This window comes from Mchenga conophoros, linkage group LG18 (assembly GCF_057382185.1).
Source record: "Mchenga conophoros isolate Kocher_MC1m ecotype Shallow Benthic linkage group LG18, M_conophoros_male_GT1.1, whole genome shotgun sequence".
NCBI classification, from domain to species: Eukaryota; Metazoa; Chordata; class Actinopteri; order Cichliformes; family Cichlidae; genus Mchenga; species Mchenga conophoros.
The window spans coordinates 10,953,108-10,980,357 of NC_140543.1; the positions used below are offsets into that span (position 1 = coordinate 10,953,108).

General features: G+C 39.1%; 2 protein-coding genes across 3 annotated transcripts in view; one reads left to right on the forward strand and one right to left on the reverse strand.

Annotated features, from left to right (window-relative positions):
* st6galnac5a (ST6 (alpha-N-acetyl-neuraminyl-2,3-beta-galactosyl-1,3)-N-acetylgalactosaminide alpha-2,6-sialyltransferase 5a) overlaps nucleotides 1-20,343 on the forward strand; it is a 65,368-nt gene extending 45,025 nt beyond the window's left edge. The window contains exons 4-5 of one of the 2 annotated variants that reach the window (XM_085255021.1): nucleotides 5,271-5,378; nucleotides 6,413-11,343. In XM_085255021.1, the coding sequence (XP_085111147.1) occupies nucleotides 5,271-5,378; nucleotides 6,413-6,464 (160 nt within the window). In that variant the 3' untranslated portion in view covers nucleotides 6,465-11,343. Of the gene's footprint in view, nucleotides 1-5,270; nucleotides 5,379-6,412; nucleotides 11,344-15,920 lie in introns of those variants that run through there. The other variant, XM_085255020.1, reaches the window with a different exon arrangement.
* A 47-nt stretch (nucleotides 20,344-20,390) lies between these two features.
* The window catches only part of pigk (phosphatidylinositol glycan anchor biosynthesis, class K), a 36,895-nt gene continuing 30,035 nt past the window's right edge, over nucleotides 20,391-27,250 (reverse strand). Inside the window, exon 11 of the mRNA XM_085255019.1 lies at nucleotides 20,391-25,585. Within this exon, the coding sequence (XP_085111145.1) occupies nucleotides 25,469-25,585 (117 nt within the window). The 3' untranslated portion in view covers nucleotides 20,391-25,468. The remainder of the gene's footprint in view (nucleotides 25,586-27,250) is intronic.

The window sequence follows — 27,250 nt, forward strand, 5'->3', positions numbered from 1 at the left end:
TTTCAGATGTTGGTGAAATTTTAATGTCTGTACAGAGCTAAGAAAAATATTTTACAAGTAGTTTTTAGAATGATTTTTATCTTTTTAAGGGAAAAACAACAATCCAAATCTACCTGGCTCTTTGTGAAAAAGCAAGCTTCTTTGTTTTCCTGCCTCTCACTTTGCAACTGGTCCAAGAAGATGACTGCTGTCCCTGAGCCTGGCTCAATTCAATGTTATTTATATGGCACCAAATCACAACAACAACCGCCTCAAGTCGCGTTATATTTTAAGGTAAAGGCAGAGAATACCCCATTAATCAAGCGACCCCCTTTGAGTAAGCACTTGGCAAATAGCGGGAAGGAAAAACTCCCCTTTTAACAGTAAGAAACCTCATTGCAGCAACTACCTTATAATATGTCACATTCAAATGACTGGTTAGCTGGTACTAGATGAATAAAACTGAAATGAAGTGATGACTGTTGTCTCATAGGTGATTGATATCAAGCCAAATAAACACCTTCAACTCTTTGTTGTGTTCCTGAAACAATATTTTGAAGTGGATCCCTTCTTTTAAACACTCATTCTTGTTGATTTTGTCTTTCAGAATCTTTCATGAAAATTAAAAAAACCAGTGAAGATCTCTGAATGATTTATTAATTACTTCAGTGCGGACCTCGGCGAGATTTCCCTTAAATTTCACAGCAGTCTACTCCTTAGCTCTCCGAGATGTTTCTTTTTACATCAAAGTCTGACCGACACTGGACCACAGCTTGTCTAAAAATGCATCAAAGCATAGACTTAAAGCCTTGCCATGACAAAACAGCAGGGTTTAACTTTTTAGGTACGCTCTAGGGTGCTGTCTATAATGCCTTCTCATACACTTTAAACACTGATAACATTTCCTCGCTCCCTTATTGCCTTCCCAGGAAGACATTTCTCTGCCACTTTCCTAAGAAAGAGAAATGCTCAAAGTTTAGGTGTTAAAGAGGGCTTTCTTTCAGCATTTTTGCTTGACATATACCCCACAAGCCCACCCCACCCCATCTCCCTGCACTGTTGTATCTGTGAGAAAACGAGGGAGAGAAGGTCTGAACACCTTTTCAAACAGCCAGGTAAACCCTCCACTCCAAATGTGTCACCTCATCAACAGCAGGCGAGCAGAGTTTCGAGATGCCTGCCTGGTTGTTCTTGTCAAGACTTTTCTTATCAGGGCCCAGGCTTTGTTTCTCTGTCTTGCCAAGTTAAAGCCTCGGATGCTGCGGATGCTGATGCATATGTGTGGGAACAGACAAGAAGGAGTAACAAGCTTTGAGAAGCAGCAGGGTGATGAGGCCGGTCGGGAGATAAGGAACACATGCTGTCAAAGTGCTCTCAAGCAAGAGTTTGAATATGAACCTGCTCACTTTTCCTCCGCCGTATCATTTTAAAACTATAATGAACTGTGCTTGGAAAAGAATCAAAGGAACGAGTGCAGAACATTTTTTGACACCTTTACCGTGTAGCATCCTGTTGGTTCAGTATAATGATCGCAATGTGTGCATAACTAAATCGCACCAGATGTGGTTGACATTCACGGTCATTGTCACTTTGATGATTGGGATTTTTTGAAGCACTGCGGAGAAGTTGATGCATGTGATGTTGAGGGAAAGTTTTCAGAAGTGATGAAATGGTAGAAACTCTGCATTCAAACTGTCACTAGGACAAAATCTGAGCCAAGATGAGAAACAGAGCCCTGTGGTTACACAAGTAAAAGACCCCCAAATCTCCTACAGTGGAGTAAGACATCAAAAACTTAAAGAGACACATACTGTAAATGACCACAAACCATACAGCAAAGTTGTTTTATCGTTATGCATCTCCTAGAGCTTTTACTATATGTTTGCAGATGTTTTGTGTCATTTTGCTTCTGTTTTTTTAGGTTTTGTGACTCTGCCTGAGGGGTGTTCTATAAAGAGAGATTAATGGGCCAGAGTTTTCAGTGTCACAACGGTGCATCCCTTTTTACCTGGCTGGATCACTATGGTAACTTATGCTGAACACATAATGGCTCCGGAGCAGGTTATGTTCAGAGCTTCACTTTAATATTGTGTGTAAATGCCACATTTTCACTCATTCTTTTCCTGACTGCAGGCAGTGAGTGGGAGATGGATTCCTTTCTTTGACTGGGTATTTGCCTGCATTGAGTTGGTGATGCAGTTGACGTGTAAATATAAATATATAAATAAATATAAGTAAATATATTCATGGTGGGGGATAGTTTAATTGATTAATCCAAAATTGCCCATAGGTGGGAATGCGTGAGTGAATGTGAGTGTGAATGGTTGTCTGTCTCTATGTGTTAGCCCTGCGACAGACTGGCGACCTGTCCAGGGTGTACCCCGCCTCTTGCCCTGTGACAGCTGGGATAGGCTCCAGCACCACCCGCAACCCTGAAAAGGATAAGCGGAAGCGAATGGATGGATGGATATTCATGGTGCAAATTTGCTGCCAACTTGCAGATATTGCAGGTAATTGATCAGTCTAATTATAGGCTATTTATCACTGGGAATATTAAACCAGCACAGTGGTTTCTGTGTATCCCTCATTATGGAATGGAGCTTCTCAAGTAGTCTGTTATGTTTGATGTTTCACACCTGTGCAGATGTCACATTAGACGAAAACCTTGGAGCTCAGAATAAGCGGTAAACAAATAAATGAAACGCTGAATTCACAAGATTAGATGTTTATGTCGGTATTCCCCTCTTGCCTTATTTGCAGCGCCAGTATGTCGTTCACATTTTATATATATTTTTATATTCTTTATAAGACCTCTTGCAATGTCTCAAACTGGAGTAGGTGGCACTTTGTTGGCCCATTTTCTGCAGAAGAAGAGTCGCATGACGAGACTGCCTCTTTTATATAAGCACACTCAGAAACTGAAGCAGAAAGCCTGGGAACCCATCATCTCTGAGTAGGACTTCAGTTATACTGACTGGAAACAAACTTTCTTTGTTTTACATATTTTTATGTAATCTTATGGAGTAGTTTCCTTGCTTTGCTTTGTACTTTTGCGTTCTGCATCTCCTTGTAGTGATGTCATGGCGGGTAAAGGCCAGCCTTGTTGGCATGTTCACTAATCCATCTGTGGCTTTACTTTTTAATTGGTGTTAATTACTAAATTATTAGCAGGCTAAACCAAGTTGGTTATCATAGCAAAAACCACACCTGTCAAAACAATTCACTTTTTATCCCATCATCTCCCTACTTGCATTGAGTACACGTGACTCCACCAGAGCTGGAATTGCTGTTTTTATCACCAGAGCATTGTATAAATGCAATATGCAGGCTAAACTTGTTTTGAAATCTAAAATTAATGGTGACATTATGCGAAACAAATTGCCTAAGAACATCAGACAAAGTCGGTGTATCCTCAGCTGACTCATTTTCACCATAAGGTTTTCTTAGCTTTGTTTCATCTGCCAAAATTATGCATACATTAGAGGTTGCGTGTCTTTATAGTTTCCTCTTATGCCTGCCCTTTGTAGTTGTGTTGAACTTTGAATTATGAAAGAGGAAAAGCATTTAATGCATTAGTTAGACCACATTTTGCCTCATTCGCTGTGCTCCATTTATTTTTTTCTCATAAAGCTTCAGTAAAAGTTGCAGTGTTTATTTACCAAAAGCCATCTAAAAGTGCATCAAACACTGAGAGATTAATGCATCCACTGGTTACCAATAACAGTTCCCATTAGGATAGTTCAGCTGTTCAGCAGGGGAAGCTCGATAAGAACCACATTTGAGTCTAATTCAGCTTAAGGATTCAATTGTGCTGTAGTTTGTAGCACAAACCTGCTACATCAGCTCATATTTGAATCACTTCACAGTGTGTACGAGGGAGCTATGATGCATTTTCTAATAAATTTTCATAAGTTGATTTGATGAATTCTGATTTTTGCAAAATGTTTTTGGACCACCGCAGCTCAACTCATCTGCATGAATTTTAGTTGGAAGGGATTACAGCTGTGGCTGCAGGCCAGCGAGCTGGAGATCAGTATCATTGTGAAGTTTTGTTGCTACTATACTGTGAAAATGAGACCATGCTGGTAACGCTGTGAGGAAGCACTTGGTCACAGTGAAACTTGGGTACAGTTTTCCTCCCAAGACCGCTTTGGTACTTTGCCTTTAGGTTAGCAGGGTCATTCTCAGGCCTTTTCCTGTGTTGAAATCCTTCAGAAGCTGAAAAACACATGCTTCATACCGCAGCTAAACAGATTTTTAGTTTCATTATTAATCAAAAATAAAAAGAGCCAAGAACAATTTGCAAGAAGGTAAATGATTCATGCCACACAACAGCAAACAAATAGCTGGGGTTGTGTTTGTTTTTCCTAAATGAGGTTTGTTCAGCTACAGCTGAGGTCGATGGGAATTTTGTTACTTTTGAATATTTTTCATAGTTGCAGTGTACAAGGGCAAAGGTCGAAGGTTCACCAAAGTAGCTGGGCTTCATGCTCTGTTGGGATATTTTTGTTTGAATGAATTTATTTAATCAGCATCCAAAGGTCATTTCCAAAGATCTGCTGTGCTTTTATACTAGAATCTAAATGAAAAGCACTGCTCTATAAACATGTCAGTGCAGCGATATTGTAAACTTCATTTGAAAATTGAACCAAAATTATTAAGCTTATTTTCATTTCATCTTCAGGTGTAACTTAAAGGTTTTCATTGACCTCTAGAAGTGTTGCGAGTTTCAGTACACTGGAGACCATCAAATCTACACAAAACCAACAAGGAATTATTTTAAAAAGTATGATAGTAAGGCAGCATTTTTTTTTCCAGTCCTGTGATGGAGTACATGTTGGAGCACATTGAGATTTTTTTAAGTACAATGTTAATATTTCATTTAGTTTTTTTCATAACATCATGTCTGATTAGCGGTCAGCTCTTTTCTTCCTGAAAGCAGGCAGATCGTTCTGCATGCTGAAGGTATGTCATCCAACTATCGACACTTCATGCAGAGCAAGGCTCTTTTCTGATTAAGGATTTGATTATTTGACAGGGTTCATTTGTACCAGTCGATGCATAAGATGGATTTGTATTTTAATGAAGCTGTGGGGGAACTTGAATGATCTTGCAGCCAGGAATATCGACCTCAGGATTTAGAGAGATCTTTATTCTGCCCTAATACGCCAATGTGAGATTTTCTAATGATCTATCCAAGTTTTTCAGTTTTCATCCTTGTGGTCTCCCATGCATTAAATCCATCTAACTATCTTCTTTCACCCCCTACATCCTCCTCCTTTCCTCTGCAGGAAAATATCGAAGACCTGGCTGAGCACCGGCTGGTTCACTATGACCATCGCCCTGGAGCTGTGTGATAGGATCAATGTCTATGGCATGGTGGCGCCTGACTTCTGCAGGTGAGACAGTGGAGCTGAAAGTCAAAGATCATCACCAGCTCCACCAGCAAGCACCATCATTGAGATTTTTTTTAAAGGAGAGCCATAAATGCAGTAACTTCAAATATGAATTCATAGCAGCACAGCCGCCTGATAAGAAAGATTAAAACTAAATATATTAAGACAGCTGAAAATGAAATTTCAGTGTGGCTGGAGAGGGTTTTGGAATACTTAAATTGCTTGTGTATTAGTACATAATAATTCAGTAAACTGACAAGTATTCATAATGTTGAAAGAAAAGACAGAGTCCTGGGTTTTCTTCTGTTTCAGAAACATTATTATAGAGCCAGTGCCTGTTAACAGAGGTGTTAGATTTATACTAATCATCCAAATACAATGTACAATTTCAGATGGGGGAAAAACGACAGTGAAAGGATTTTCACTAATACAAAGTGCCTGGTCAAATTCCCTGCTATTGCATTAAAGCTTGAGTCATGCCTCCCTTTGCTTTTTCTGGCTTTGTCTACCTTTTTGTGCTGATACATTTGGTTTGTTTTCTGCACCATTCAATATCCCCACAACAAGCTTTTTACTTTTTCATTCGCTGCAGTGTGGCATCAATAAAAATATCCAATAATTGACCCACACACAATGGATTATCTGGTCCCGAGGCTGGGAAAGCACACATTGGTCGTGAACTCTGAATACAGACAACTGAAAAGCTGCATTGCTTTATTGCATTTAAAATCCGAATGTTTTTGTCCTCCACATGTTCTGTATTATTCAGTATGCAAATACAAGAGCACCCAGCGATGAACTGGAACATGCGTGCATGAGGAATAATGCCTCATGTGTATCCTGAAGGCAGGCATATTTTACCAGAGTGATTTCTGTTTGAGAGATGCTTTTTGTTAGGTCAGGTTAATGCATGTACTATAATGCTGATTAGATGATAAGAAGTCATTTTGTTGACAAGCAGAACTATATATTGCCATCTTATGAGGACCGTGTACTTTCAGTATATACTGACTAAACACTTGCTTTTCTTTCTTCAGAACTGGCTTTTTCTTTGGGCATAGACTCAACAGGGTTCCTCTGAGATATTGACATGACAGCATCACACAGCATCAGCAGATTTGTCAGCCGTATATCCATGATGAGAATCTCCCACATCCACTACATCCCACAGGTGCTCTATTGGAGTGAGATTTAGTGACTATAGATGCCATTTGAGTGCAGTGAACTCACTGCCATTTTAAAGAAACCAGTCTGAGTTGATTTCAGCTCAAACTCAAATATCCTGCTGGAAGCAGCCATGGTAACACCGTGGTCATAACGGGATGACTATCCCAACAATACTCACGTAGCCCGTGCCATTTAAACAATGCTCACTTGGTACCAAGAGGCACAAACTATGGAGAGAAAAGATCCACCATAACATTACACCACCTCACCACCACCATCACAGAGTACAAGGCAGGATGTGTCTGTTCTTTCATGTTGTTTATGCCACATTTGACCCTACCATCCAAAAATCAAGAAATCGAGGCAACATTTTTTCAGTCTTCTGTCATTCAGTTTTGGTGAGCTCATATGAGCTGTAGCCTCGGGTTATTCTTATCAGCAGGCAGGATTGGCACCCACTGTGGGCTTTCGCTGCTGTAGCCCATCGGCTTCAAGGTTTGATGTGTGGTGCATTCAGAGATGCTCTTCTGCATACTTTGGTTGTAAGGAGTTCAGTTACTGCTCCCTTACTATCAGCTCAAAGCAGTCTTTGCATTCTCCTCTTGACCATGTCTACATGCCTAATTTCATTGAGTTTCTGCCATGTGATTTGCTTTGTAGATATTTGTGTTAATAAGCAGCTAAAGAGGTTAACCTAGCAAAGTGGCAGATAGTGCCGGTGTCACTAAAATGCAGCATCTGACTGTTTCTGCTGTCAGACAGCAATCTCGATTCAGTGCAGTAGTTTAGAATAAAATTTTAGCCTGAAGCAGATAAGATTCAGACTTTACGTTTTTAAATCGCTCTTCTTGAAAGTTCCAATTAAAGAAAATCGGGGACTCTTTTAAACAGTGTTTAACAACATTGTTTGTTATTGTTGATAAGCAGAGGTGGGACCAAGTCATTGTTTTGCAAGTCTCAAGTAAGTCTCAAGTCTTTATCCTCAAGTCTCAAGTCAAGTCTCAAGTAATGTCAGGCAAGTCAGAGTCGAGTCTCAAGTCACTGGTGTAAAAGTCCGAGTAAAGTCACAAGTCTGAAATTTTGAATTTCAAGTCCTTTCGAGTCTTTAAAAAAAAAAAAAAACGAAAAAAGAATGTTGCAGTTATATGCTAAATGTAAATATTAGACCATGTAATTTTTAAATCTGTGTTTTTCTCAACACATGACAAAATAGTGAACTTAGAAAATATACACAAATTGTGAAATTGCACCTCTTTAAAATGCAGCTCAATTAAACCTAGCTCCAAGAATAATTTTCACCGACGGTTCTGAGATAAGCTGCATGTTATTCTTGGATGTGGTTGTAGGACCAGCTTTAAAATCGCATGACAAAAAATATCATACACATTAAAAAAAACTGTATCACCAACGTAGCCTGGACAACATTTGCTAGTTAGATGAAGTCAGCTATCTCATTGTAGCATATTTATATGCATATTTATAATCATACGGTTGTTGGAGTGAGCGCATACACTCATGAAAGTTTAGTAACTTCAGGTCACTGCAACAAGCCCAGGTACAGTTTACCGACGGATGGGTGCAGGACCTTGAAATGCACCGTGTAGAACGAAAGACCATCGTACGTATCATAAGTTTACCAGTCTCACAAATTGTTGTCATAAATACACATTCCTTAACCGTTTATTAATAGGACCTTTGAGCTCAACGGTAATTAATTAGTAGTGGAAATAATTTCTGGTAGCATCACAGAAATGTAGCAGTGACAATAATACTGTATGTTGTAATCGCACTGGGCAATTAGTGATACAAAACAACTGTTTTATCCTGTGAATAAAAGTATATGTTTTTGTCAATGTACCATAATAACAGAAGCGAAACGCAATATTGTGTCAGGACAATTCACTATTTATGCACAATAAACAAAGGAGCATAGCGCGACCATTTCTGTTCAGCGCCAGACTTGCTTGTAACCTATATCACCAATTATGTTAAGAAAAATGACGCATTAACTACAACAGCAGACTGACCTTCGTGTAAATGCTTGGAGCAGACTAACCTGTGAGCTGGAGGGTTCTGGGACGTTATATTTGGTCTTTGAATGGCTGCAATCCAGGCCATCCGTCGCGTCTTTGTTACTTCGGAAACATGGCTCGAACAATTTCTCTTCAACGACGTAATCCGATAACAACCGATCTCTTTACCCGTCGGCTTCCCGTGGCTGTCATGCGACCGGCTATTGCAGTTAATAATACAACGGCTTCTTGACATTTTTGTGTTTCTTTTTATCGCTGTGTGACTGGTTTCAATTGAAAGCCTGCGTGCGCTAGTACCTCTTGCCACGAGTTCCCAGAATCCTTTGCGGTTTTACCCCTGAATGACGTCACATTTTCAATCTCTATATAATATGCATGTTAAATTTTATATTTGGGGTGAAATATCAAGTCTTTTCAAGTAAACCGGTTCAAGTCCAATTCAAGTCCCAGGTCATTGGTGTAAAAGTCCAAGTCAAGTCACAAGTCTTACAACATTTTTTCAAGTCAAGTCTAAAGTCATAAAAGTAATGACTCGAGTCTGACTCGAGTCCAAGTCATGTGACTCGAGTCCACACCTCTGTTGATAAGGCAGCGGTCCCTAACCTTTTTTGCGCCACGGACCGGTTTATGCCCGACAATATTTTCACGGACCGGCCTTTAGGGTGTCGCGGATAAATACAAGAAAATAAAACTAGTACCGGTGCCGAAAAAAAGAAGATTTATTCATAACACACGTGAAAAGACCCAGGAAAACCGAGTTAACGATAAAAACGATAACAAAATAACGCTGAAAACCCTGAAAGCCATACATTTCACACCTGAGCCTCAACTCTCGCGCCCAGTACCAAACGACTCACGGACCAGTACCGGTCCGAGGCCCGGGTGTTGGGGACCGCTGTGATAAGGAACATTACAGCATTGTTCTATGATGTGTTGACTTTTCATAAGATGAAAGGATGTAAAAAGGTTAAACTTTGTGTAATTGCATTTTTAATTAATTAAGTTAATTAGCCTATTAAGGGCTAATTATGCAATTAAAATAGTAAAGAAGCATATAAATTATTCCAACTTTGAGATTTTTCTTCGTTGCAGCAAAATTATTAAATAATTCATTCATTAATAGAAAGAAGTAAATTAATTCTAGCAAATGCAACAGATGCAAGCCAAATTAGATGTTAAAAAAAGTGTATCAATGCATCAATACTGTAGATTCACAGTACAGGGAACTTTCAGAGAAGCGCTCTCATCCTGATGGTCCTCTATAGGAGAAATGAACTACAGGGAGTGCAGAATTATTAGGCAAATGAGTATTTTGTCCACATCATCCTCTTCATGCATGTTGTCTTACTCCAAGCTGTATAGGCTCGAAAGCCTACTACCAATTAAGCATATTAGGTGATGTGCATCTCTGTAATGAGAAGGGGTGTGGTCTAATGACATCAACACCCTATATCAGGTGTGCATAATTATTAGGCAACGTCCTTTCCTTTGGCATGGTGGGTCAAAAGAAGGACTTGACAGGCTCAGAAAAGTCAAAAATAGTGAGATATCTTGCAGAGGGATGCAGCAGTCTCAAAATTGCAAAGCTTCTGAAGCGTGATCATCGAACAATCAAGCGTTTCATTCAAAATAGTCAACAGGGTCGCAAGAAGCGTGTGGAAAATTACTTAAATTCCAGGATCTGGTTAATTACAATACATCCATAATTTTGTATAAAGCTTTTACTAAACTTTTACCGGCAAATTTACAAACTAGATTTGAAATTCGAGAAAAGGTTTATAATGTGAGAGGCTTTGGAGAATTCAAATTACCCAGAACTCGAACAACCCGTAAAGGCTTTTGTGTGTCTGTATGTGGTGTGAAAATCTGGAACAGTCTGAGTTTACAATTGAAACAATGCAAAAATATTCATAGATTTAAATTTCTCTACAAACAGTTGGTCTGGTCACAGTATACTCAATGATGGGTTTTAGTGTGCTCTGTAATGTCTGTCCTCTTACCATTGCTGGTATGGATTCCAAAATAAAAAATAAAAAATAAAGTGTGCGTATGTATGTACATATATGTACTTGTGTGTGTAGATATATATGTATGTATATGTATGTGTGTCTGTTACTTGTAGTTATTACTGCCTGTTACCTGTGGTAATGCAATTTATAATTTATATATTCTGTATTCAGTTATGAAGGCTCTAATTGTTGGTTGCGAGCTGCCGCTTAGATGCTTGTATCTGCCCGGGGCTGTTGATGGGTCTGTATGCAATGATGGGCGTAGCTGCGGGAAGTTTATTGGTTTTTTTTGTTGATGAGTGAGTATAGGGGTGGGATTTAATAAGTTTTCTTCGTCCCACTCCTTTTTCAGGCAAGTTTTGTTTTTTGTTTTGTGTATTTTATGTTCAATATAGGTATTTGTTGTGCCTGAAAATGAATAAATAAATGAATGAATGAATGAATGAAAAACCGAGGCGCAAAATAACTGCCCATGAACTGAGAAAAGTCAAGCGTGCAGCTGCCAAGATGCCACTTGCCACCAGTTTGGCCATATTTCAGAGCTGCAACATCACTGGAGTGCCCAAAAGCACAAGGTGTGCAATACTCAGAGACATGGCCAAGGTAAGAAAGGCTGAAAGACGACCACCACTGAACAAGACACACAAGCTGAAACGTCAAGACTGGGCCAAGAAATATCTCAAGACTGGTTTTTCTAAGGTTTTATGGACTGATGAAATGAGAGTGAGTCTTGATGGGCCAGATGGATGGGCCCGTGGCTGGATTGGTAAAGGGCAGAGAGCTCCAGTCCGACTCAGACGCCAGCAAGGTGGAGGTGGAGTACTGGTTTGGGCTGGTATCATCAAAGATGAGCTTGTGGGGCCTTTTCGGGTTGAGGATGGAGTCAAGCTCAACTCCCAGTCCTACTGCCAGTTTCTGGAAGACACCTTCTTCAAGCAGTGGTACAGGAAGAAGTCTGCATCCTTCAAGAAAAACATGATTTTCATGCAGGACAATGCTCCATCACACGCATCCAAGTACTCCACAGCGTGGCTGGCAAGAAAGGGTATAAAAGAAGAAAAACTAATGACATGGCCACCTTGTTCACCTGATCTGAACCCCATTGAGAACCTGTGGTCCATCATCAAATGTGAGATTTACAAGGAGGGAAAACAGTACACCTCTCTGAACAGTGTCTGGGAGGCTGTGGTTGCTGCTGCACGCAATGTTGATGGTGAACAGATCAAAACACTGACAGAATCCATGGATGGCAGGCTTTTGAGTGTCCTTGCAAAGAAAGGTGGCTATATTGGTCACTGATTTGTTCTTGTTTTGTTTTTGAATGTCAGAAATGTATATTTGTGAATGTGGAGATGTTATATTGGTTTCACTGGTAAAAATAAATGATTGAAATGGGTATATATTTGTTTTTTGTTAAGTTGCCTAATAATTATGCACAGTAATAGTCACCTGCACACACAGATATCCCCCTAAAATAGCTAAAACTAAAAACAAACTAAAAACTACTTCCAGAAACATTCAGCTTTGATATTAATGAGTTTTTTGGGTTCATTAAGAACATGATTGTTGTTCAATAATAAAATTATTCCTCAAAAATACAACTTGCCTAATAATTCTGCACTCCCTGTATGGGTTATGCAGCAGTTTGTGAATCCCTCTTGATTCCGGCAACCAAATTAACCAGCCTTGTTAGCAGAGTTTAATGGTTTGAATTACAGCTCACGTCTCATTGGTCTCAGCCTGTGCTTTAATTGGGGGATTTTATTGAACAGGGAACAAATCTTATTAGATTTCTCAATAAAAAAGAACAAACTGTAAAATGTTCTGTATATCTTTGTCCTTGGCTGTGATTGCTTAAAGAATATTTTTTTTATTTTGGGTTTTAGCACAAATTCAATATAGACAATAACGACGAGGGTGTGCTGCTGTTTCATTTCTTTGAGCAATCATTGGCCTAAGCCAATATTTAGCGTGTCTCTTAGTTTACATCATGACTGCAGTCAGTCGATTTTTACTGAATGCGATGCTACTGAGAATTTAAAAGTGTACCTCAAATGCCATGTCAGATTCACTTTATTGACATTCAAGTGTGTGTATAAATATATAACGCTAAAGCATTAATAAATAACTAACAAATATAAATAATGCATGAATTGTAATATTAAAATATTCCTTACTATTCCTTCAGTGCTGCCTTTTCTGTTATATAACTTTTTTCAGTCGTAAGATGCAGGGGAATTTTTTTTTACTTTGTTAAATTGCTGCTACATGCTGTTTATGGACTGCTTTTAAAATGCCCACCTTTCCTTTTTTTTCCCCAAAGGAACACTTCTTTCTAAAAACAAATTGATTCTTAAAAAAAATGTAAGTCAATTTTGGGGCTTGTGATTTTTACACAGTGGCCAGATTTCTAAAAGTATTTTTTTTGTTTGTTTTTTTTTTTTTTAATAAATGATTGATCATAGTGGTGAAGTACATTTCCCCACATTTTAAGGTGTTTTTAGAACTCACAGTTTTTATTGCACTCCCAGCATGTGCAGAGAAGCTGGGGAACAATATGAAACCCTCCCTGTTAGGCTTTCATGACAATGTTGTTCATGACAACGCTGAACAACTTCTGTTACACAAAAGTTTCAGTGTTGTGCAAGACTACTGGAAACAAAAAAAATTAAAAGGATACATCTGCCACTGAGATTATAAAAGCAGAAGGGGTTCAGAACTAATTATTTTCCTGATCTTACAAAAAAATTATATAATACAGTTGAAAATTTTCATTTTACTGTTGCAGTTTTTTAACTGAAACAGAACTAACAAAGCCAGCACCCTTGTCTTTTCATGCTATTAAAGCATTTCGAGTGATGTAAACCAGCGCTATCATTTGCTCAGCAGTTGCAATATCTTACAAACTCACATTTAAAATGTATCACGGTCAGAAATGCATACAAGTCCAAGACTCAAATTTGATTTGAGCTCACACTGAATAGAAAAATGGGCAGATGTGGAAAAAATCTAATGGCATAATGATTAATATATGAAGATAAATTGCTCTATGGACGTGATGACTGGCGTAGGTGAAAATGCTAAAATGCCTCATTAATATTTCAGCAGAATCTCAGCTATTATGACAGATGTGTGTGAAGAAGTGATTTAACACTGGGCAAAATTCAGAAATGAAAATTGTTTGAAATACACAAACAGGAAGTCTACTTTCTTCACCATCTAATTTAATTTAAATGAAAATCTGTGCAGTTAATCTGCAAAGGAAAATTAAGCTGAAAAATCATTAACACCATTAAGGCTGGGTTTTCCAATTTTAGAAACAGAATACGGTGCAGAGTATTTGCTACACTGTTATAACACAATAATATGTTGTCAGCTTTGTGAGAGCAGTTTGTTTGGCTCACTCTTTGTTCAAGCTTACAATGCCCTTGTGTATAAAGAAATATTTTACTAGCCTGTTAAAGAAAGAATTCGCCCTGACCTCAAGTACATCCGACACTTCAGAGCATTCGGGGTCTACAATGTTGTGCAAAGCCTCAAACCAGAAGGCTGTAATGCTGTTTACTAAGAAACAGAACATGCAAGTTTCAACATATTTTGGGCATGTATGGTGTTGTGTACTTCTACTTTTAAAAAAGAAAGACATAGATGTTCTTTCTAGATGCTCCAGCTCCTCCCACAGTCCAAAGATGCGCAAGTTAAGTTAGCAATTCTATATTCTTTCTAAATTGGTGTGAATATGAGCATGAATGTTTGTCTGCCTCTCTTTGCCAGCTTTGAGACAGACTGGTCCTATGACCTTCAGACCTTCTTGTGCTATGACAGCTTAAACAAAAATCAATTGAAGGAAGAGGTTAATCTGTCTGAGAAATCAAAGACATTCTATGCTAAAGTTTGTGTAAAGAGTGGAGGGGAAAGTGTAACCTTGTAATATTCTAACACTGTAACATTTATTTCTACCTGGTTCTATAGTAGAATCATTTTGGCCACAACCAGGACAGTGTGGGATTTTGGCAAGTTGAAGACACCTAAGATTGTTTGTAACAGTGCAGGTGGGGAAAAGAATTACCTACTTAATCACGTAGTAATTTATATTGCAAGCGCCAGTAGGTGTTACTTTGTGCAGGCCGTGATCAGCCTTATGTACCATGAAACTTCTTTTTTGCAACCAGTGAAACAACCTGCAATGTAAGAAAACACCAGCAAATACAAAAGTGCTGCAAAAGCACACAAAACACAACAGAAGTGTTTTTTGGGGAGACGATGATTGGATGCAACAGTTGCAGAAGTGACAAGCTAACAGTAAACAGCTAATAGCAAACATGTATTTAAGGTATTATAAGAATTTACATTTACAACAAATACTCTGCTGCTTTTAACTGTGTCTCAGCGCAGTCTTTCACATGTTCTGGTTTCTGTCACTTCACTGGGTGTTCTGTCATGTTATTGTGTCCCCAGAAACACTGCTGTTGTGTTTTCTGTAGGGTTTTTTTTTTTTTATTTAGACAGTGTTTTGTTCAACTTCTGTAGTGTTTTGAGTGCTTTTACAGCATTTTTGCTCCGGGCCACTGTACACTGAAGTCAACCCCGTCCATCCACAAGTCAAAATGTTGGATTGTTATCTCAAAATTTACACTTGTAATTCAAAACTGAGAAAATAACTTATCTCTGCTAAATTGTGGCAAAAAGCGTATTTTTTTCAGTCACGCTTCTATATTTTTCACTTCAATCTTTTAAAGCACTTTAAAGCGCATTTATTGTAGTGAATCTCATTGTACGTCTTTTCTCTCTTTACACTAATCTCAAGTGATGAGCGAAACAGCTGCCCTCCCATCACTTTGTTCTGCCTATTAAATGGGAGCTCACTCCCCCACTGTCGCCAACTGGATCCTTGCCGGGTTTCTGTCTATACAACTGCAATGTCTTTACTTTACAAAGTAATCCCAGGTGCCCTGCAATGTCTGTTGAATGATAAATAAAACTGAACTCAGTTGGATTTGAATGAAATGTTGATATATGAAGTGCCATGAACTTAAACCAAGCACAAGAGACTTATTATTCATGTTCAAACAGAGCTGCTGCTTTTAGCTTTTTTTCTTTGCTTGGCTTTTCCGCTCACTCTTCAGCAGCAGATGGCATTTAAAAAGTCATAAAAACTAGTTACATTTAGCTGTGTGGCCCGTGCAAACCTCAAACAAATGAATGCAGATCAGTCTCTCTCCCTCACCTTGAAATGAAAAATGCATTCTGGTGTCACATGAACCTCTGTGACTCATTAAAGTGGTTTTAAATGTCAACAGTCTCTTCCCTCTCCCTCTCTCTTTCCATCACTGCAGGGAGCCTCAGAACCACTCTGTCCCCTATCACTACTATGAGCCACGTGGCCCAGATGAGTGCGCTATGTACATTTCTCATGAGCGTGGGCGACGGGGCAGTCACCACCGCTTTATAACAGAGAAGCGCGTCTTCGCCAACTGGGCACGGACATTTGACATCCATTTCTACCAGCCGGACTGGAGCCCCCCGCCTCTCCCAGCCAACCGGACGCTTGAGGGGACAGTCACTGCAGCTCCGCTGAAGACGTGACTTTTGTGGGGTTAAAGAAAATGCTTTAGAAATTTGTGTAAGGACTGTAAAGATTTGCATTCAGGGGGTGCGGCACCCTTGAAACAACGAATAAAACATGAAGGAAAATTAGTCATTACAGATGAAAACAGATGCAGCTCCAGCAGTGTTTTGTTTACTGTGGTGAACCAATTCAAACTTGAACAATCCTCACTGAAAGCCTTGTAAAGTGAGGTAATACAAGAAGGCAACATCATTACACACTCTGCTCATGATGCATGCTTGCAATGTCTTACTGTGGACTCTCTAGCTCGTCGTGCATATGTGTGTGTGTGTGTGTGTGTGTATGCATATCTTTACTAGAGGGATCACAGGGGATATAAACTTGAGTCTGGTCTATCAACAAAGTCACTGTTGAATCGTGGATCTGTGCAGGATTCGCTGAAGGATTCGTGGAAAGAAAAATACCATTAGAATGTTTTGAAATCTTGCTACTGGAGGCAGTGCAAGGTGAATACAAATAATGGTGTAGCTCGAGTTAAATTTGGCTATTTGAAAGTGCGAACAGTCACTGTTCAGGTGTGATATTCCTCTGCATTTTTCAAAGATTGGGGAGGTCAAGTTGAATGAGATTTGTTAGACCTCCCATGTCACACAACAAAGGCTCAGACACCTTCAAAGCATTTTTATAAATCACTTCCCTGACTCATTTAGGCTGCCTTTCAGATGTGTGCATTATGAGCTCACCCTAACTCAAATGTCCCGATGTCGCACAGTCTGGCTGAATGACAAGCGTGTACTGGTAGGTTTTATCCTGTGCGTATGTGTGTGTGTGCACCTCCTCTGGTGCCAGATGTATGTATCATAAGGCTTTGTTGGCTCCTGTCACCAGTTAATAGTGAGATCATATAGCTACCAGCTGGGTGTAAATGCACAACCATGTCACACAAGACAGGTAGGAAATTAGGATCGAGGACAGGGATGCAGGAGCAGCTATCCATCCAACTGTGTATCTGCTGCCAGGTCTGAAAGCCCATATCAACAAGAAGGAGAATTACACCGTTTCAATGAATGCTGGGTTTTCTTTTTACTTTTTTTTTTTTTAAATTAAACTGGTGAGTATGTAATGTGTCACTCTCTTGTTCTCATTTACATACATATACACTCTCCTCTTGTTTAATACAATATATAGTACATGTAGATTCCTGCTCTTGATTTTCCATCCCTCCTTTCTTGATCCATGAATAAGAATCTGGCATCGATCAGGATAAAGCAATGAGACGTGGGGTTATCTTAATGATACATCCTGGTGCTAAGTCCCTATTGATTTTACTCTCATCTCTGTAATGTGAGTAATGAGAGCAGAGATGCTGTGGGTCAGATACATGGGTGCTCGCACCATGAGGGCATGTTTCACATTACATTTCCTCGGCGGAGACAAAGACACAACTGCTTCTCATACATCATGAACAGCTGCTGCAGGGTCTGCTGCCAGGCTGAGAGTGCTTCTAACTTTGTACTGCAGCGAGAATCTGGATGTTTTTTTTCTTTTCTGGAGAGATGTTCACTCATCCATCAATGACAGTGTTATTTGTGTCTGTTAGCAATATGGTAATTAGTTGAATATTTTTATTTTTTTCGCCTAATTAAACAAATCATGCTGTGTAGGTTTGCAAATACTCACTCTTTCCATTATAGAAGATCGCTTTGGTTTAGAAAATGCAAGAAAACAGTGAAAAATGCTCATCTAAATTACCCAGGCTACCGTGATATTTCCTGATTGTCCAAAATCTGAAGATTTTTATCAAACAGCGATAAAATCCTGAGAAAGAAGCAAATCTCCACCAGTGGTATTTTTGATATCTTTGCTTCATAAATAACTTAAATAGTTTGACACTTTGGAAGATCTGATTATTCCCTTTCTTGCAGAAAGTTAGATGAAAAGACTGTTACCTCTCTCGTGGCTGTAGCCGGTTAGCGTAGCACAAGCTGAAAGTCAAATGTAAAAAGAAAATAATAATAATAAAAGCCATCTGCGCTACTATTTGTTTTGTGGTAGTCAAACGAAACATACAGACGCAAGTCTTAACAGTATCCTCACTCCCCCTGTATAAGCATGAATGGTATCAATCTTGTTGTCTGTAAAATCTGTTGTTAGTTTTATGTTGACCAGTTGACTAATCGTTTGAAAACTCAGTAAAGCACCATTTATCGGTAGCTTTGTTGTAAACTAAGTGCTGTAAATGCAGGGGGAAAAATGGAAACTATTTTTGGTACTTGTGTTCAGCAGTGACCAGGAGGGGAAGATGATGTATGTAGGCTGTGTGGAGGCGAGAGAGTCAGTGATTCAAGTGATTCACCTTCACCCTTGAGTGACGGCAGCTGCCATTTTCACTTTTCAATCTTGTTCTTCCTGTCTGGTTGTGACATCAGGCTGTGTCATACTGAAATAATAATGAAACACGGGACTAGCTACAAGGCTCTCTCATTACTCCCCAGAGCTACAAATAGATTCTTGACCATGTTCATAACTGAGTGTGGGAGCATTTTTTTGTGTTTGAAAATTGCACTGTACTGCCATCTCATAGAAGATGAGGAATATAAATCAAGCTGACAAAGAAAAGGGAATTGAAATATGCAGTAAAAGGACAATTTAGTTATTAGACTGTGGAGCTTTTACCAGATCAATAAAATCTGCTTAATTCATATTGGGATGATAAAAAGCTCATTGCATTCTCTAATACTCAGAAATATTAACATAACAGAACTGTAATTAAAAATCTTCATCTGAAGTCAGATGTTATACAGTTGTTTTGTCACTAAACAGGATATGCAGGCTTTTAGATTTTTTATATCATATAGAACAAGAAGCGCCCTGAGAGTGCAAACCTCTGCCAAGGCAGCTTTCTCTCTGGGCAGGATCTACTTTTAAAGGAATCCTATTAAATTGTGGATATATTTATTTAATTTTATTTGTTCCTTTTAAATGTACTTTAAAATGGAGTGGGTGTAAAATTTATTGTTTGTAGTGCAGTAAAAATAACACGTTATGGGGTCAACTTGAAAGAAAGGCAGATCTGAAATGTGACAGTGGGATCAGAGGTCATTATATAGGACATTATTTGGATATTTTCATGCAAACTGCAATGTGATATTTAGAATCCCCATATATCATTCCCCTATATACCTGTATGTTGTCACTACGAATAATGGCAGTAAGAAACATATGTTTAAATAGCTCTGCATGGCATTATTATCACTTTGAACTGTAGATCAGTCTTAAAGGACAGATCAAAGGTCAATTGAGCAATTACATTTTAAATCTTTATAAGGTATTTTATGTTTGCTGGAAATACACCTCACACTTGATTTCTAATTTTTAAGGATTTTTGTTAATTTTTGACCAGTAAATCATTAAGCTGGCCTCAAAAACCTTGATGTATGTAACGTACATTTTAAGTGATCCGTAACATGACAGCACTGTAAATGCCTACAAAGTTTCATCACAATTCCTTCAAAACTTTTAAAGCAGTTGTGTTTACAGACAGAATGACACGCACGCATGTAAACACTATCAAGCTTTTGATCTTCAAAAGTTCTATTTTGAAAATCACATCGTATTAAGGAGTCTTACTGTCTGTCCGTGAACTCCTCCTACAGCATACAGAGCCCCTAGCAACCACCTATCCATCCATCCACCTTTTCATCCATCCTCTTCCACTTATCCTCATTAGGGTCGCAGGGAGCAACCACCTAACAACAACTAAATTCACTAGTCTTTTATGCTGAAATGGGGATTTTAAAGCATCGTGTAGAAGTCCTATAACTAGTAAGTTAGGTCATTACTAAGATTGTCGTTCTAATATGTATGAGGGCTTGTAGTTTGAACATTTTTCATACATGAGTATAAACATTACATACACACAAATACCGACAGAAGCAGCTTTAAATTGTGAATGGCATCTTAAATAGTTGAAATCTGTCCTGATTTTCCTTTAAACTGCAAACAGCCTGACTTATAAATTCAGTTGTTGTTTTCCTCTTACTGTATGTCTATACTAAAAACCTCAGACAGATAGATTAATTGGTTTAAATGTTTTGAATACGACAAACAAGCTGGTCATCATAGTGATTGAACAGTTTTTCTAAGACAAACTGTGCAGGACTATAGTTTTAGTAAAAACTATAAATAGTTTTAGTAAAAACTATAGTATAAAAACAATAAAGACTGCACCTGACAATGTAAAACGGGATTTGTTTTTATTTGCAACAATTCCAACAATGAAACTTCAAACTGAAGTGAACATATCACAGAAAACCAGCAGGGATGTCATGGCCTTAAAATGTGCCACTAATCCTTTTCAGTACATCCCAGCAGTATTTATCAATTCCTAATTAACACGACCCAGATACACGACAGAAAAGGCTGGATGAATGGACAAATTAAAAATAACGGATTTGGGGCTATTGAAGTTTTTTGGTTTGGTTGGGCTACTGATGTATGACAATGCGTATTAGAGCTGTTACAGAATAAAAAGAAAATTACGGAGCTCTGGGATGGGGGTAATAATTTGAGAAATTTCTGAGATTAAAGTCGTAAATTTATATTTAAAAAAAAAAAAAAAACCTTCAAAACTACTGAGACAATAAAGCCAAAACTTAGCGAGGAAAAAGTCAAGAAAGTTATTAAAGAATGTCATGCACGTTCATTAGTGAGGAAGCTAATGAGTCTGTATGCACATGATAAAAGAGCAGGGACTACATAGACATATATAGGGCTACAAATCCCTCCACATCATACATAAGATATCTGCTCATCCAGATATCTGTCTTGACATTCACTGCGAACATCAAGACGATATCTCCCAAATTAAATGTGATATTTGTGCATATTTGTGTAGCTACACTATGTTATAGCTGTTATAGCAGTTTAAAAAGTTCTGCATCTGAATCTAGATTTGGATCAATTCCAAAAGCTAATCATCTTCAAGTTGGACCAAGCCCCTCCCTCTGGTAAAGATTTCAATGCAATCAATCATTTTGATACAAATAATTACTTCCTTGGCGGAGGTAAATACGGTGATGCTGGGCTAAAATAAGAGTTCTTTATTAGCATTTATTGATAAATCCAATAATGAAGTATAGGTTATAACCTTGTTAGGTTATCTACTTGAGGCATAAGTAAGCAGCAGGGTCTGCTGGTAATGAGTTGAGCCAACCTCACACAGACGCATGGATGCATGGATGATAAATGACTTTAATCTCTGAATTTTATCCCCCTCCATCAGCTGGCTCTGTAATTTTTCTTTTAACGTACAGCAGTCCTATTATGCTACGGTAACAATGGGTTCTCAAGCCAGTGTAGAACTGTTTCCCAGTTGTGATGTTGTTGAATGAAATGGTACTACGAAAGGATTCCTGCATATACAATCTACTCTGACAAGTTTAGTTTTTATGTGTTTGGTGTAAACAAAATTCTTTCAACAGTCATATTAAAATGTAACATTACAGCAGGGATGAGAAAACAATTTAGGATTTTGCAAATTAAGACTGTTTAACACGAGGCTTCTGTGGGAAACTAAATTAAACGCTCTGTAGAAAATTTAAAGGCCTGGAGTTACAGTACTCTAATAAATCTCAGAAAAAAACGGAGAAAAAAAATCTCAAAGCCCAAGGTGATGTCCTGAAATACCTCATTTGTTAGACCAATACTCTAAAAGACTCAGATCTAGTCATTTACGAGCGCATAATACAGGAAAAAAGCATAGTATTTAAACTGGAGCGAACAGTATTTTCCTGCTTCATACCAACTTGATTAATGTGAATTATTAGAATAGCTGTTCAGGGAATGATGTTTTCAATACTTTCTGGTACACAACTAAAAGCAATGATTAGATTTGTTTTCCTTGTCATGGCATAAAGTAGGTTTATGAAATGCAGAGTTTAGCAATTGTGACAGCCTCTCACTCTCACCACACCTGGTTGTTGTAAATGACTCACTGGTATCACATTTAAAAGCACTGGGTAGGGCTTAAGTGTAGATGATGTTCTTAAGAGAGTATAAACAAGACACCAACATCCCCAATGAGACACAAAAAAACTTTTTGCTCTTAAAAAAACAAAAGAAATTGGAATTGGATTGGAAAACAACCTGTGCAATTATTCTACAATGGGCCTAAGTGATACACAGCAAGGGGCGGATGTGGCTCGGGTGGTAGAGCAAGTCATCTGCCACTTGGAAGGTGGTGGATCGATGCTTGACACCTATGCGTGTGAATGAGACTTGCAGTAGAAAGTGCTTTAAATGCTCAACTGAGTAAAAAGGTAATATATAAATATCAATCCATTTAATTGAGTAGTTTGGTAGCTACTCTGAAACTATGACACAATTTTCCTGAGCGGTATTGTAGCTCTAAAGGGCCATTTTAATGAGCCTTATGTTATTATAAATGGTCTATAGGTATAATTATTTGAAACTGCCATCACATTTTTTTTTTTAAATGTGATGGCAAGGCCAGCTTTCAAGCTACTGCCCCAGTCGGTCGGTCTCTGGTCAGTTTGATGTGTAGCTCTGGAAGGTTGTGTTCGAAATGCGTTTCCTCCTTGTCTTCGCACTGTGATGGCATACTGGGTGTGTGTGGTTGGTTCCTACTTGATAAAAAAAACAAAACTATTGGTTGTTGCGACAGTCTTTCCACAGGTGACATTTTAGGAGAGACCAAAATGGTCTCTAAGGTTACAAAAATCTTTACATCTCAGTCCTAGCATTCATAATGAGACTCATCTATTCCCCGAGCTCATGAATTTTCACTTTTCTGAATTTCTACATGGGGTAAAATCAACTTATATGAATTTAAAATGACAATCTGGATCAAAAGCTGGAAAGCTGTTCGTGTTTAATACAGGGCTGCAATTATAAAAGTAAGCCATAGTGAGAATATCTCTGTGCACTGAATTTTGTTTCCTCCCTTAAAGTTTGAGAGAAAGCCATTTAAATTCAAAAGTACAGTAAGCGAGCACCATGGAGTATGATTTATGCCCATTTTTGTTGCAGATGAGTGAAAATCTGTGACTGCTAAAATTACTATTATCATTCCTGGGAATGATTGACAACACAAAGGCTCACTGACAGGCAAGCAGCTGGAAATCCGGAGTTTCCATGGAAATTGGACAACCTGTCAGACACACCGTCTCCAAACAGCGTTGGTGTGCTTGTGTGTAAATCATTAAATTTAGCAGGCTGCCACATGGGGCCAATGTCGACGCTGTTCCACTTCTAAAGACAATGAGCAGATGGGTGTGCGCTCACTGGTGAATACCGACTCTGCTCGTCTTTTGAAGAACCTGTGTGACATATTCAGAGCACCGTGCCCGACTCTTCAGCCTGAAATCTCTCAGCCTTTTTGGAGATGGCTGCTCCAATATTGTCCTGTCACTGGTTTCTCCCCACCAAGTGAGGTGTGAAGGCAGATAGACACTGATCTTTATTAGCATTGGGGAAATCATAATAGCAGCAGAGTCAAGCGCTACACTCAAAGGCTGACTATATTCAATTCCACAGAGTGCCTAAGTGGGATGGAGAGGATGTGGAGTCCATTTTGAAGTGGATTAAGATCAAATGCATCCATCTGAGACACAGTTGCTTTATTTTGGCAAACGGGGACATCTCAGGGCTGCTCTGCCACCCTGGTATACGCTGATTGTAGATGGAGACTTGGGCCCAGTTGCTTTTCTTTTGAAACACAATACTCAGTGAAAGAGAACTGCATTTGAAAACCTCCCTGGTTGTTTGAAATGTTTCCAGTAAAGGGAAAAAAGGAAGACAGAGCAGGGTTGCAAGTCAACTCAAGCAGCACTGATTTCAAGGATGTATTTGTGGCATAAATATGCTTAGATTATCAGCTCTGCCAGGCATACCTTCAAGGTTTGGAACAGTAAAAGCAGATCGGGTGCCTTTAAATAGTATTACTCTGTAACACCATTTAAGAGTAATTAAGGAAGCTCAATATCTTCTCAAAAAAAAGAACCAAATCAGGCAGTTAAAGATGTAAATTTATTCCTTTGATTCAGTGTTTCATGTTTAATCAGGGCATCAAAAATCCTCCAGTTCAGGGTATAAAAATGTTCCTGTGCTCTCTGACGGTGGAGCAGGAGGAATACGATTACGGGAACTAGAAAATAGGGAAGGAAAAGGAAATAAGAAGTGTTGCATAAATAATGTATAAGAAAAGGTACAATGTGGCTGACGCAGCAGCTGCATTCCAAAACATATGGTTTCATTTCCAACTCCATCTATTTTCTACTTTAGCTGCAAGGAAGAGTGGCAGCGGACACGCAATGGGTGGGTTTAATCCATATGCTCCGAGCATCACTCACCTCCCTCCAACAATAAGCCTAATGTAGAGTGGTTATACAAGACCAGAAGGGGAGAGAGTACTTCTATGCTGAGGCATGTTTTCCTCTTTTTACCCCGTGTGGGACGGCCGGTGGCTTACTAGGTTATCACTCACTTATCGCTGCCCTAGCACGGGACGCAGAATGGCTGGGGAAATGGCTGTCCATCACCCAGAATACAATCAGCAGAGTGCAAGGCTGGGGAGCTAATGGATGTTTCCACAGGGAGGGCAATTTAGTGAATGGGGAAAGTGGATGGGTCCATCACGAGAGATGGGATTATGTACGATTGTTATCCTTCACAAGTGTGATATGACGGTCAAAGGGTGTAATGTATCTGGACAGGAGAGACATTAAATACTGATCTCTCTACAGCCCACTCACAGCCAATCAGCCAGCCCTCGTTTCACAATTTCTTTTTCTGACCGAGCAGACATTCTGAGTAGCACTTAAACAAAAAGGCTGCTGCTAAAATATGCAGAGCAACGCGCTCCCAAAAATAAATTAAATTCTTATCTGCAGACTCAGTTTAGTGCATTTTTAACCGAAAACAGTGCAGTTGTGGAATGGCTCGACAAAAACAGAACATCTGACACAAACACACAAAGAAAAATAAATGTTCAAGTCTTTGCAAAACAAAACCCATAAAATTCTTGTAAAATGGCTGTGTGATGCAGTTGTCCTTTTTTTATATAAAACATTTAACACAGAGCACAAATGTTTACATCTATGAGCTGGGGTCATTTCAAAGTAAAAGAGGGAAAAAAAAAAGGCACCAAGAATCACTCAGTTTCCAAACAAGCAGCAGATGTCATTCCAAACAATTCGGTTTCATTTCCAGGAATATAAGCCTGTCACAAACCGCTCCTTCCCTCAAATATCACGGGTCTGCAGCTTTACATCCAGCGGTATAAACACAGGAGGCTCAGAAGATGTGTTTGAGATGCTTGATACCGTAGGTCTTGAAAAACACCAGGAGGATTAAAGTCCACAGGCCCAGGATGAAGCCATCAGGAGGGTGCCAGTCTTTCTGCTTTGGTTTCTGAATCGCAGGAGGGGTGAGGCAGGTAAGGTAAGGTGGGGGGTGGGGGAGGGAAAGCAGAGGGGAGCGGGGTGAGATTGCAGGTTAGTAATAGTGTGTATATTTCTCCTGTTGAGGCCACCGCTGATTGTTCTGTCATTCACGCAGGCAGGCAGGCGCAGAATTGCACGCACACACTCGCTTTATCTCTTCACGCACTTTATGTACACGATCTGCCGTCTCACACACACAAACACGCAAAGGTTCGCACAAAAAAAGCAGGTGGTAAAGCTCATCAGTACACCTCCCCTGTCTTGTGTTTGTCCCATTCACTGCCACATCATCACTTTGTGTATGATTATACTTTTAAATTTCGCTCGTATTAAACATGCATCTCACAAGGAGCACATTTATATGCTAATGCGGCTGCAATATTCTGCAGGGAGATGAGATTTAACCTCTAAAAAATCTTCCTAACTCCACTGCTGGCAACAAAGCTATAGATGGGCTGCGAGGATGCACTTAAGAGATTTCTGTTATCCCTCCCTATACAAGCTGTCATTATCCAGTCGGGAAATCACCAGTCAGACAAGGCATTCCCTAAAGCCAAAACCTGAAAAGTTGGCAAAGCGGATGAACACGCAGCAGAGTGCTCAAAGTCCGACTGAGCCACAAGCTGCACACACAACAGTAGAACGACATATAGTACTATAAAGCAGCTCCGAAAGTGCTTAGGAGATCTGTGTCTGTGCAGCTTTCCTCAGTACTACTCCAGTATCCAGTACATCTACTCCTTCTGATACACATCAATATTGGCTTGGCACACACACCCACTTGCACATACTGCAGTAGAAGCCAGAGCCGAGCTGACAGCAGACTGACAGGCCCTAGGGGATTAGACACTGGGGTGAAAGCCTAGTCCAAAGTCATTATTACCCACAACCTCACAGCCAGCGTACAGGCAAAAGACAAGTTTTAAAGTTAACTACAACAGACCCTGTAAATCAAGTGAAACCAATAGCAATCTATAATCCTCACACAGGATTTGCTGATATTTCTGCATATTGTTTTGATCTTATGTATTTACAGAGTGATTCATGCTGAGTCACTCTCATCCATGCAATTGTTTTTCTAATTGTATTTTCAGTAAAAGTTTACATGCACAAAGTAGTGACGCATCTGGCAAGCCTGGCTATTTTTCTCATGAATATACCAACAACCCAAAGAACAGTGGAGATTTAGCACTCAGTGAGATGTGGCATGTAATGTCTGCTCATATCTGTCCTCTTTTTTTTTTTTTGCTTACTCTTTCATCAGATATTTTTACCAGCTGCAATAGTGTAGCTGGTATTGTTTTCATCTTCTGAGTCAGCCTGTCTGTGTGTGTGTGTGTGTGCGCATCATCATGCAAATGTGGTCCTGAAGGCACCTACTTTTTTAAGTTCTTTTAGCACATATTTACGTCTGGCAGTTTTTGTGATAAAGCAACATCTGCAAGATAGTAATGGAACTTTATAGCTGTGTAGTTGAGACTAAAATGAAGACTGAAGTTTAAAGATGGCTGTGGCCAGAGATATTCTGTAATTTATTTCACATGAGGTAAACTGATATATTCCAAGTGAAATATTTAAAGACTTTGTTTATTTTATTTTAGTTTGTTTACTTGTTTATTTATTCCTGCAGATA